Source organism: Lotus japonicus, chromosome 2, assembly GCF_012489685.1.
Source record: "Lotus japonicus ecotype B-129 chromosome 2, LjGifu_v1.2".
In the NCBI taxonomy this organism is placed as follows: Eukaryota; Viridiplantae; Streptophyta; class Magnoliopsida; order Fabales; family Fabaceae; genus Lotus; species Lotus japonicus.
In genome coordinates this window covers 60,490,920-60,503,464 of record NC_080042.1, presented here as the reverse complement: position 1 = coordinate 60,503,464, position 12,545 = coordinate 60,490,920, and the positions used below count along the sequence as shown (strand labels likewise).

Genomic DNA, 12,545 nt, shown 5'->3' with positions numbered 1-12,545 from the left:
TGAGGATGTATGGAAAATTGTGATATTGTGTGCAAGCCTAAGGAGAGGGGGGATTGGGGGTAAGGGACATTGTGAAATTTAATAGAGCGCTATTAGGAAAATGGAGGTGGAGGTTGTTGCATGAGGGGAACAGTTTGTGGGGAAGGGTTTTGAGGGCAAAATATGGTGAGAAAGTGTGGGTTGGGGTTGATGGGTGCTTTGATAATGGGTCAAGATGGTGGAGGGATGTTGGCCGGGTTAGTTCAGAGAGTAATGAGGGAGCTTGGTTTAAAAATAATATTAAGCGAGTAGTGGGTGCGGGAAAGAGGTGTGTTTCTGGTTGGGGCCTTGGGTGGGAAGGGAGAGTTTAAAACAAAAATATAGAAGGTTGTTTGAGGTTTCAGAGGGGAAAGAGAGCACAGTGGCAGATATGGGAAAGTGGGGTATTGAGGGATGGGAGTGGAGGTTTATTTGGAGAAGGGATTTATTTGAGTGGGAAAAGGAACTTATACAAGTTTTATTGCAGGAACTCTCCTTAATACAAATGAACAAAGATGCAAAGGATAGATGGGTTTGGCTACAAGAACCTCATGGCTGCTACACAGTGAGATCTGCCTATGGAACACAACTGTCAAGGCGTGAGACTGCTGATGGACAGTTCTATAAGGCGATTTGGTCAAGCCCGGTACCGTCGAAAGTGGCTGGGTTAGCATGGAAGGTGGCACTCCAGAGATTGCCGACAATTGATAACCTTGCAAAGAGAGGCGTAACTGTTAATCTAAATGGTCAAGGAAGCTGCGCATTCTGTAGAAGGCATGATGAAGATAATTCCCATGTCATCTTTACATGTAGCTTCTCATATGGGATTTGGATGGCATGCTATAACTGGCTGAAAGTACAGACTGCTCTTCCAATGGATTGTATAACACATTTTGAGCATCATGGAATGTGGGGAGTAGGGGGAAACCGAAAGACAAAATGGCGAGTTATCTAGTTAGCTGTGGTATGGAGCCTGTGGTTACATCGTAATGCAATTGTTTTCAGAGGTGAGCAAGTCAATTCTGAATCTGTGCTAGAATGGATTAAGCTTAGATCTTGGCTTTGGTTGTGGTCTTTAGTCGCAGATTTTAAAGTCTCGTTCCAAGAGTGGTGGAGAGAGCCACAAGCTTGCATGTCCATTATATTGTGATTAAGGGGATTTCATGGCTGCTGATTTAATATATGCTGGGATGGACTTGCAGCAGTAGCTTATCTACACTTTAGCTGTCAAAATTGAAAGTAAATGGTGGAGATGGAGTTGCAAGTATCGTTTTTTCTCTCATGTTGACATGATCGAAGGGTAGACTTGGGGTGTGGATATTAAATTTACGTGGGGCATATGTATCTAAATGGCTACCCTCTGTTATCAGGCTAATTTGCCAAGTTTTTTATAAGTTTTCAAGTTTTCTGCTTTTCTCCTTTACTTTATCCATGTATTAAGGGTTGGAGTACCCCTTGTACTCCCTTTTAATGCATTATATTCATTTGGTTTATCAAAAAAAAACTATCATGCATTTGATGCACCGACCAATGCACAAAGGGTGTGTTTTTAAGGTATGACATACGCAGAACAGCACAATATAATTAAATTAACTAAGTCACTGCACAACTTTTAGTTCTATCAAATGTGTAGGTGGTTGATGCATAACACTAATAATTTTGCAAACATTTTTCTTTTTCGATGATGTTCTGTGTGGGACAAAAAGTTGTCCTAGATTTCCTGAGTGACATATTTTAAGACTAGTGTGCTGTCTGCATGTTTAGTTTTGTAATGTCCAGCTACCATTTTCAAAATCAAACGTGAAAGAAGTTTTTTTCTGATAACTAACTAGCACTTCATATTCAATCAAAGTTTATGCACCAAAAGATTCTACTTTTCACATTTCTTCAACATCTAATAACTCTTTATTCTTTTTTCTGATCAACATCCATTAACTTCAAAATAGAGATTTTTCCCAAACCACAAGCCACTTCCTTTCATTCAATACAAGCAATGACATTACCCCATCCTAACTAAAGAGAATCGACTTACTGTTGAGAGATGGGATACAAACAATCACATTATTGCACATGTACAATTTGTTTCTCAACCCAAGGGATTCATAATTTAACCATCAATAATCTATAAGCAGAGAGACTGAGCAAAGAGCAGAGAAGGAAGCAAAAACAAAACGAATTATAAGAATCTCTTTTCAAAAAGTTGAATGCCAATTTTACCTTTAGCACATTTTGGTCTCAACTTTTGCTGTTGGTGAGTTTTGAAGCAAAAAGTCCACTATTCCAGCAGGTATCGGTGCACGCTCAAATGTTGTTTTCCTTAAGTAGTCAGCTTCTTTCCGTAACCTAGCAGCTTCTCTCCGTGACTCAGTAGCGGCTTTCTTTCTCTTTGCAACTACCATTGCCATTTGAAGCGGAAATGAAAGTAGCTGCAGCACTTCAACTTTCAATGACTTCAAGTTACTTAAGAAAGGGAGCTTACGGTTCACTAAGTCAGGAATTAAGAAGAGAACCTAAGCATGAGGGTGAATTAGGAATGACTTAACATGAGTAGAATGATTTTGGTAAAAAAGAATTGAAAAAAGAATTTTAAGAATTAAAAATAAAGTCTCATATTAGTAAAACTAGAACCAAAGGAGGCACCTGAAGAGTATCTGTAGAAACTGTCAATGATTTGATATTAGTAAGCTCTTCCAGCCAGCTGAGTACAACCAAAGGAGGGTCTGGGGAATAGTAGCTCATATCTGCATGAATACTTAATTCTTTAACCGAAGAAAGACTGCTCCCACAAAGCCGCTGAGAAGGAGAGGAGCCAGTAAAATCAAACCTTCGAAGACTTGGTGCAGAGAGCTCAATTTTTTTAAAGCCCCCAAAAGGATTAATAATAGTTACATCAACAAGCGTTGTACTTGAGATGCAGAAGGTTTGTGCATCCTGTACCGTACAATGGTCAATGATCAAACTATGCAACTTCTGAAAGGCCGAAAATGGCTCAACTATGCCATTGCCACTCCCGCTGAAGGTGAAACAATCCAGATGCAAGCTGGTTAATGCTGGCAAATTCAGACATGAAGCTCTCGGAAATAAAGTGCGAAGAGTATTAAATCGCCCAGGGTGAACTGAAAGCTTGAGAGAGGTTAAAGACTGGCATGAAAAAATGCGAGCAAGGAGATAATAATCATATTCCACAGTCATTGCCAATCGCTGGACATATAGAGACAAAGCATAGTCTACTACCCGTCTGTGGACAATATACTCAATAGAACCATGACGGTTAAAATCAAAGTTGTGCAGTGGGAGTGAGCGATCACGAAGTTCGAAAAGCTTAGCAACGAATTTGGTGAAAATCTTCAATGTCGAAAAGTCTGAGGAAAGTAAAATGAGCGAAGGAAGACACTTCCAGAGATCCTTCCATCTCGTGGACAATATGCAAGTTCGCACCGCGTATTTGGTGCTCACCAATGACAAAATGTGAAGGAGAATGCAATCAGGCAAATCACTGAGCTTGTCTTTGTTCTCTTCATCACTCACACTCTCACTTTCACTCTTGCTAAGCCTTCCTCGCTTCGACTTTGGCAGAATCAACATCTCAACCGTTGAATCAGACATTCAGATAAGTACATACCTAAGCATGAAAAGGCAAAAAACAAAACCTAGAAAGAACCCTAATAAGGATCAGCGAGCATGATCAATCATACAGGAAAAATGGAAAATGAAATTCATTCGGGAATGGTGAAATACCTCAAGATTGATTTGCTACTACGTTTGCGCTACGGAAACGGTGGAGTAAGGAATCGAGCGATTGAAATTTGAAATGAATGAATCACAAGTGTTACGTTAAGGTTTTATAGGGTTGATGGTTTGAAATTATAATTTTGCGCGGAAGGTAAAGAAGGTTGAATTTAGATCCTCTGATTTGAGTTTTTCATATGACCATATCATGTGTTAGGATCATGACCTTTCAATAATTTTAATGAGATCCAACGGTGGAGAAGGTAGTTATATTTCTCTCGGTTTAATTTTCACGGCATCATGTTTTTCACTTTTTCCATTCTCTTCTTCCTTTGATTTATCTTTAGTCCAATGGATCCAAATGAGAAAAACACTGATGCCCACCCAATTAAAATATTATCTTCTTTCTTTGAATTATACTAGTGTTCAAAAAAAGAAAAAAATTATCGTAGTCTTTTTTATGGGTATTTTTGTCAGCCCATGACCAATTAGAACCATAACGGTTTTGTGAAACCATGGGATCTTCCAATGGGTCCAAAGGAGAAAAACACTGATGCCCACCCAATTAAAATAATTTTGGAAAAACAGCAGACAGACATAACGATTCTAGCAACATTAAGAGCAACTCCAATGGAGTTGCTTAATAGCATTTTCAGTTGGAGCAGTTAAGCAATGTTGATTACTTTGGAGCAACAAGGAGCAACATGGCATGCTTAGTTGTTTAAATTTAAGTGAAAGTTGTTTATTCACTTTGTTCTTACTTTTTGATTAAAAAAGTATCATGAACTTGAATAGTATCATAACCTTGAAATAATATAAATATATGAGGTATAGTGAGACACAAACAAAAGTAAAATAAACAACCGTGGTTGAAGCGAATTATGCTTGGGTTACTTAAATCCTATATGGTCGTTTGAGCCCACCAGAATAATGTTTAAGCAACTCAACTAGCAACATTGCATTGGAGATGCTCTAAGGGAAGAAGAGAATGGGTCTTGACTTGATGAAGAACAAATTTGGACTTTTAGGTTAAACAGTAAGAAGAAAGAAGGTTAGGGAACGACACACAGTAATATTTCGTGAAATATAAGACTGAAATTATCATCCGCGGTTGATTCTCATTAAAATTAAAAAGGTCACGATCTTATCACATGACATGATCATGCGAAAAGTCCACATGAGAGGTTCCAAATCCAAAGAAGCATCTACATTATTGTCCCTAAAAAATTTCACATCAGTCAATTTATTTATCTCTAAAATGCAATAATTGTTTTTATATCAATTTAGTCCATCCAAAGAGACTTTTGTACCCAAATAGATTAGTTTTGTAGCAAAATTACAGTTTTGGGGTTATTTATTTATTTAACATTTTGGTCTAAGTTGTGGCCTTTCCAATGAACCAGGGGAGGGGTTGTTAATGGTTGGTGTCCTAAAGAGATGACTTCTATTTTATATCTTAGATATAATATCTGTGCGTTGCACCGGTTTATTTACAATATTTGTTAACATTATATAAAAATTAGTATACTTTAAATGAATATTAAAATAATTTTTAAACTATAAGTATTATAAATTAAAAGTAATTAACTTGAGATAATTTAGAGTTTTCTTTGTGTAAAAAAATACATGCTCAAATTTAATAATTAGCATTAAATTAGTTTTAATCATTTAATAAGTCATTTATTTGTTTATATGAAAAATAATTATGCAAGTTTGAAATGTTTTATATTAAATAATAAATTTTTAATATCATCAAATAAGTTATAATAATAGCATAATTTGTGTGTTTTTTATCAACAAAAAAGTAATTTTAAATTTTTAAATTATAATAAATTATAAATTTATTATAATTTATAAAATCAAGCTTTTTATAAATTTAAAAAGTTTTCCTTGCTGTAACAGCCCCTGTTAACCGCTCTTACGCCGCCTCCTTTTTTTTGATAAACCAAAGCATTGCATTTAATCAACACAAGGAGTGCTAACCCAAATACAATGAGAGAATATTCAGTCAAAGTGACTAGAACCAAGACAAAAGAAAGAAAATGAAACTTACATGAATTCAAGCCAGCAAAAAGAAACAAAACAAAGCAACCCAAAAACTAATGATACCCTCTAGAATAACAAACATAGGCTCCTCGCTGAATTGCATCATTCGAGAGCAGTACCATCCAGCTTCATCTTGTACACCCTGTGAATATGGATATGAATATCCAAACAAACTCGGGTTCTCCTTCCATTTGAACCAAGAATAACTGAAACCAACAACTTTCACCCTTAACCACTGTCATACTCTTAATTGTGCCAATTCCAAAATCTGATTTCTATCAAAGGTCTCCCCATGAAAGATCACTTTGTTCCTCTTTAGCCAGATAGATCACACAATTTCCATCCAAATAGCGCTCTCCCCTGCCCTTTGAGCTTTGCTTCTTCCAATTAACGGAAGTTGGAGTAGATGATCCTGTATTGACGGTGCCATCGCCGATTGAAATCCAAGCCATCCTAAGCAAGATACCAGATGGGGCTTGTGGCATTGCAGCGGAAGAATAAGTGGATGTTGGATTCCTCCTCTTGTCGACACAGAGGGCATATAGAATCCTCTCCCTTGTAAGAACGCGCCTCTTGCATAAATTCTCCCTTGTTTGAACTCTGTCTCTCAATAGACGCCATATGAACGCTTTAATATTAGAAGGTACTGGCTTCGACCACACCAGTTTGAATACTGGGTCTTCATCCTCCAGGTGTTGGGCCTGCAAAAACAAATAAGAAGAGTTAAATGAATAAACCCCCTCCCCAACGTGTCTCCAAGCCCACTTGTCATGTTTATTTTATGTTAAGGGTACAACCCTCAACTTTCCCAACACTTCCTCCAACCACTGCACCTCCCGACCTCTAAGCCTCATTCGCCATTTAAAATCCCAATTCCACACCCCATTTGACCACTTACCCAGATTTTGACAACCTCGCGCTTTTGCTGTGAGAGATTATACAGTCTCCAAAAGCGTAGATCAAGAGCTCCAGACCCAAGCCAATTTTCGGTCCAAAATTTTATAGCATCGCCAAACACAGTTTTCTGGAGCCCAGTTTCAAACCAGTTCCACCCCTCAAATATGCAGTTGGACTGAACATCTCTCCACCAAGATGAATCACCATACTATTCACTCCTCGCCTTTATCACCCTACACCAAAGGCTCTATGGCTCAGTCAAATACCTCCAATTCCATTTACCCAGGAGTGACATGTTAAACAAATGCCAATCCTTAATTCCCAATCCACCATGGTCCTTAGGTTTGCATCCTCTGAACATTTTACCCATGCAATCTTACTTCCCATGTCCACCCCTCCCCATAGGAACCTCCTCATAACTCCAGTACATATCTGGGCTACACCAACAAGGACTTTGAAAAATGAGAGAAAGAACAGTGGTAGTGCAGACAACACGCTCTGAATGAGGCAAATTCTCCCCCCAAAAAGAAATATGTTTCTGTTTCCAAGCTGACAATCTCCCCCTCAACTTGTTGATAATCGGATCTCATAGTGCCAAGATTCTGGATTTACCTCCCACTGGAATGCCTAAATAAGTGAACGGAATGCTCATCAGTTTACAATGCAACACAACAGCGAACGTGCCAAGGCAATCACTTTCCACAGCAACCCCAGCCAACTTACTCTTGTGAAAATTAACTTTTAGGCTAGATATCAATTCAAAACATCTCAGAACACTTCAGAGTTGTCACATTTTGTATTGTTGCATCTCCTATAAATATCGTATCATCTGCAAATTGAAGCATTGAGATGACAAGTTCCGATTGTTCTCCAAGTTTGAACCCCTCAAATTTTCCCATGCTCACAAATTTAATGAATAGACTATTCAAGCCTTCTGCTACGATTAAAAACAGGAACGGAGCCAGTGGATCCCCTTGGCGTAGTCATTTCCCCATTTTAAATGCCGCATCTTGTGATTTGCTCTGGCAACGATCTCTCTTCTCTGCTGGATGATGACGGTGGTTCATCCCTATTGGAGAATTTCATTCCTGGGTTCGTTAGTTTCACCACTGTTGTGCTCTTCCTGTTGTGTTGTTGTTCATGCATACGCGTTGTGATCTTCTCTTACGTCGGTTCCTTGTCCTCGTCGCCGCTTCTGTCAATGGAGAACACGATGAGGAATGCAACGTCTGCTATCCATGTTTCCATCTTCTTAACCTGTTCCTATTTTGTGGCTCCCAAGTTTCACAAACGACAGATTACGATGGGATCGGAGACTTGAGGAGTCGAGATTTGGACTCGGCGGTGGGATTCCAACAAACAGGAGTGCTTCAGATTCGTAGGTCAGCGTTGAAGCATGGCATACAAATGTCGTTGTCGTTGGTTAGATCAACAGAGGTTGTATCTTCCTAGTCGATTGGGTCTTGAATTAACAGAGGTTGTATTTTCCTAGTCGATTGGGTCTTGAATCGTCCAGTTGTTCACCTCTGGTTGACGCCAGTTGAAGATTTGGATGATGCACAGAAGATGTTCGATTAAATGCCTCAGTGGGACGTTGCCTCTTGGCACGCCTCAATCCCAGAGTCAACATAAGGGACGAGCTCCTTGCATGATCTGTCTCCATTGTCGTGGAGCTCGCTGCCTATAATTTGCGACTCCAATGTAGAATAGTTTTCTTCATTCTGAATTTTATTTTGCTTAGTTTTGTTACCGTTCTAATTTTCTAAACTGACAAGGTTTTTTCTTTGATTTGAGGTGAGGGCCCAGAGTCGCCACTTTATGGTAGTCAGAATAGACCTAAATATCACGCTAACCATTGAAGGAGATGAAGACTTCTAAGGAGAGGGTAAGTGAACAAAGAGCTGGTCAATTATGAAGAACGCATGGAATCCGGAGTCGATTAACACCCAGGAGCTGATGTGGCTTTATCCACGTAATTTTCAATTAAAATTTAATTCCAACCAAATCTTCTACAATTAAAAAATGAATCGTGTGCCGCGTAGCAACCGTAACACCAAGCTAATTCAAGATTTACAATTCAAGATTTATAATTCTTTTATGGAATTTGAAATTATCATTCAACTTGTCTTTCAGACCAACCTGAACTCATCTTTTTGTGGACCGATATTTCTTAAACCCGAACCTCATTGGGTTTCTTTAAGTCTAGGAACGGGTTCAGGTTAAAAATTTGTTAAGTTAATATATAGGGTCGGGTGAAAGTCAAGTATAATCCGCCCCATGAAAACTCCTTGGACATAACACATGTTCGTTTTGTTCAATATATTATGCTTCCTTGAAAAAAACTTCAATAGAAAAAGTATTATTTAGTGAATTTAATTTTTTTCAACTTTGGTCATAATTATTTTCCCTTGTTATACATTAAGTCACTTATACTCATATAAAATAGATCAAAAAATGTATTTAAATATTTTTTCAAATAATATACACATACGTTATACTTAACAGTAAAACCTTAGAGGCCCCTCCATTTAACCAAAAAGTAAAACCTTATATGGAAAAGTTTAATTTTTAAGAATTTAAAACTACTTTGTCTAGTTCTACTACTTTAGAATCGCTTTTTTCTATTCCGTGCTCCAGATACTAGAATAAATACCTGACGAGTTAAAGCTATCTCTATCAAGATGATAGATCCATTTTTGACCCAACGACTTATCAGCTTCTTCCTAAAAATGATTTTGCAACCTATCCTTCCGGGCCTGAAAAAAACCAACGAGTAATAAACAATCCTGTTATACACAATAAGAGGCGGTGGTTTACCCTGTGGCGGATGCCAGCGGTTAAATATTTGTTAATTAATAGTATTTTATTTTTAATTAATTTTAATTCTTAATTTTTTTATATACAAAAATTATTTAGTTTTATTATAATATTTTAAAATTTTCCCTGAATTTATGATTGATAATAAATATTCTAAATATTTTTAATTAATAATTAATACATTATTTATTTGTATAAGAAAATTAAATGTTAAAAATTAATAGGTAATACAATTGATGACATAAAATAAATAATTAATCACGTGATTTATTTATTTTTATTTTTTTTGGAAAGATGAAGATTAATATTAATAAAAGGATCATAGTACAAGATAGAAAGGAACGCAGAATTAGAGCCAACATTGCACTAACACAACTACCACAAAAGCAAAAATGAACAGCCAGGATACAAGGGATAAAAACCATGTGTAAAACAAGATAAAAAACCCTGTGATTTATTTATTTTTAATATCAACCATTAATTTTAACAAAAGGTTAAAAATTATTCTATCGCTCTCAATCTGGAGTAATGCTATTGGAGGTAGGGTTGGCATCTGTTGAAGTGGGAAACCCTTGTCCTCCCCAAGCAGCTTGGTGGTATTGGCATCAGAGATGTGCAGCACGCTAATTTTTCTCTTTTAGGTAAATTAGTTTGGGCCCTACTGCAGAAAACTAATAGCATTTGGGTTAATGTTTTGGCCCATAAATACCTAGGGCATGATTCTATTCTTCAAGCTTTTGCGACTCCTAATGCGTCTTCCCTATGGAAAGGTGCGATTCGTGCCAGGGAAGATCATCAGGAGGATTTTTCATTTTGGATTGGCAACGAAAGTGCGTCGTTTTGGTTCGAGGATTGGAGTGGTTTTGGGCCTGTGGCTCGTCGGGTTCCCTTCGTCTACATCTCTGACACAGATATTACTCTGACATATTTGGTGGTCAATGGGCAGTGGAATGTGTCTTGTCTGTATACTGTTGTCCTTGAATATATTATGCAGAAGCTGATGTAGATAGAACCAAAGCTCTCGCCAATTATTGTTGACAGATGGGTTTGGAACCCAAGCCGTAATGGTCTTTATTCTGCTGCATACGTGTATTCATGGCTCTCCATGAGGTCTTATTAGGCTTCCCCTTCAGATTCATGGGCCTGGGTGTGGAATATTAAGGCACCAGAGAAAGTGAGAATCTTTGTTTGGTTGATGACTCGGAACGCTATTCAAGTCAATGATCATCGTTACCGGTGCAAGCTTGCTACATCACCGGCATGCTCTAGATGCTCCCACCCTCTTGAGGATGTTCTCCACTGCTTGAGGGTCTGTTCTCACTCTTGTGAGGTATGGTTCCGTCTTCACACTCTCTCCTGGTCAGGCTTTACTTCGAATAATGCTAAGAACTAGGTGCGATCATAGGTGGCTAGTCAGCACAACTTCCTCTTCGTTGCGGTTATTTGGGGCTTATGGCGGTGGCCCAATATTGCTGTCGTGGGTGATAATGATTGGACTGTGGATGTGGTGGTGAGGTGGATTCGCTAGGAATGTATGGACTATCGGAACTGACTTGGAATTAGTAGCGACGGGGAGGTTGCCAGTCCAGCTCGGTGGAGTTCTCCGCCGTCAGGCAAGATTAAACTCAACACAGATGGTGCTTTTAGTCCAACCCGTGAGAGAATGGAAATGGGAGGGATGACCCGGGATGCATCAGGTGCTTGAATTTCTGGTTTCCTAGCTAGTTTTAGCGGAGGAAATGCTTTCAAGGCTGAGACTATGACTCTGACATATGGCTTACAATTACAGTGGGATGCTAATGTTCGTGATGTAATTTGTGAGGTGGATTGCTTAGAGCTAGTTGAGGCCCTTCAGGATGACAAATTTCACTTCCATGAAAATGCAAGTGAGCTCTGAGAGATTAAGCAATTGCTATGGCGTGACTGGACCACTAAGCTCTAGCAGCCTTGGGAGCGGATCACCAATGTTCTGTTCTTCGTCTGAAGGTTCCTCCTCCTTAGCTTCAACCTATTCTAGCTAGGGATTTGTTAGTCTTGTAGTTGTTTTGTTTTTATTTTTAATTTTCCGATGTACCAAAAAAAAACCATCTTCTCGGTGTCCCTTATATCGATATACTTTTAATTTAATATTTAATATATTTTATTAATATAAAAATATTAAATAGTTTTATTGATTATTTATAAAAAATCATCAACTTGTGATTAATAATTAAATAAAAATAACATAAATCTTAATATTTTTGGAAGGAAAAATAATCTTAATTTTAATATATGAGAATTTTAAATTTTTATTTATTAATATAAATTTTTATTAATTGATCATTAATATTGTTATTCTTTTTCGGAAAACTTATTTAATATTGTTATTAATGTACTTATTATTATTAATTTATTATTTAAAAATTTCTCCAAATTGTGGTTAATAATTTATATTTAAATAATATTAATATTTTAAGATAAAGATGAGAAATTGATTTTTTTTCAATTAGTTATTAATATAATGAATAACATAAAATGTTATTAGTAATTAATTAATACTAATTTCAAAAAAAATTAATACTGCCATTAATGTGAATTTCAAGTTAATTTTACCTATTTCCTTTCAAAAAAATTGCTTATGATTATTATTATTATTTAATTTTTTTCAAGTGGTTCTTAAAAATTAAAATTTTAATTATAACAATAATAATAATTAAATATGAGAAGCTGAATTTTTTTAAGATTAGTAATAAAAATAAAGGTTTCAAAGTGATTTTTAAAATGAATTATTTTTTTTACAAAAAACTGTTATAAATGAGCTCCTAACTATCATAAATTGTTTTGACCAAAATATAATAATCTTAAATGAAGATATTAAATAGATTTAAATATAGAATTTTTTCAATACATTTATATTTATACACAGTCAATATTTTGTTTTTGTTACCTTGTTGACACTGTCATCCTCCCTGATTTTGAGTAAATGCTTTTGACTATTATTATTGTTTCATGTTTATCTGTGAAACTCAAGAAGTCAAGAGTGATCTTCCTTCCTTTTT

The 12,545-nt window shown here is 36.7% G+C and overlaps 2 protein-coding genes across 2 annotated transcripts; one reads left to right on the top strand and one right to left on the bottom strand.

The window, feature by feature from the left end:
• Positions 1-409: 409 nt before the first annotated feature.
• Positions 410-973, top strand: LOC130736773 (uncharacterized). The gene has a single exon (XM_057588563.1). The coding sequence runs from the start codon at positions 410-412 to the stop codon at positions 971-973; it is 564 nt and encodes a 187-aa protein (XP_057444546.1).
• A 1,236-nt stretch (positions 974-2,209) lies between these two features.
• On the bottom strand, positions 2,210-3,624 carry LOC130736772 (putative F-box/FBD/LRR-repeat protein At1g78760). The gene is made up of 3 exons (XM_057588562.1): positions 2,659-3,624; positions 2,370-2,528; positions 2,210-2,318 (listed from the first exon to the last, which is right to left on the bottom strand). The coding sequence occupies exons 1-3, from the start codon at positions 3,622-3,624 to the stop codon at positions 2,238-2,240; spliced, it is 1,206 nt and encodes a 401-aa protein (XP_057444545.1). The 3' UTR covers positions 2,210-2,237.
• Positions 3,625-12,545: the final 8,921 nt, after the last annotated feature.

What these genes read in the sequence shown, in the direction of transcription:
- LOC130736772 (XM_057588562.1), bottom strand. Translation starts at nt 3,624, where the DNA reads ATGTCTGATTCAACGGTTGAGATGTTGATTCTGCCAAAGTCGAAGCGA. An exon ending in TTTCTACAGATACTCTTCAG is followed by an intron (nt 2,529 to 2,658) that starts GTGCCTCCTTTG and finishes CCTCATGCTTAG; the next exon opens with GTTCTCTTCTTAATTCCTGA. An exon ending in CTACTGAGTCACGGAGAGAA is followed by an intron (nt 2,319 to 2,369) that starts GCTGCTAGGTTA and finishes ACAACATTTGAG; the next exon opens with CGTGCACCGATACCTGCTGG.
- LOC130736773 (XM_057588563.1), top strand. Translation starts at nt 410, where the DNA reads ATGGGAAAGTGGGGTATTGAGGGATGGGAGTGGAGGTTTATTTGGAGA.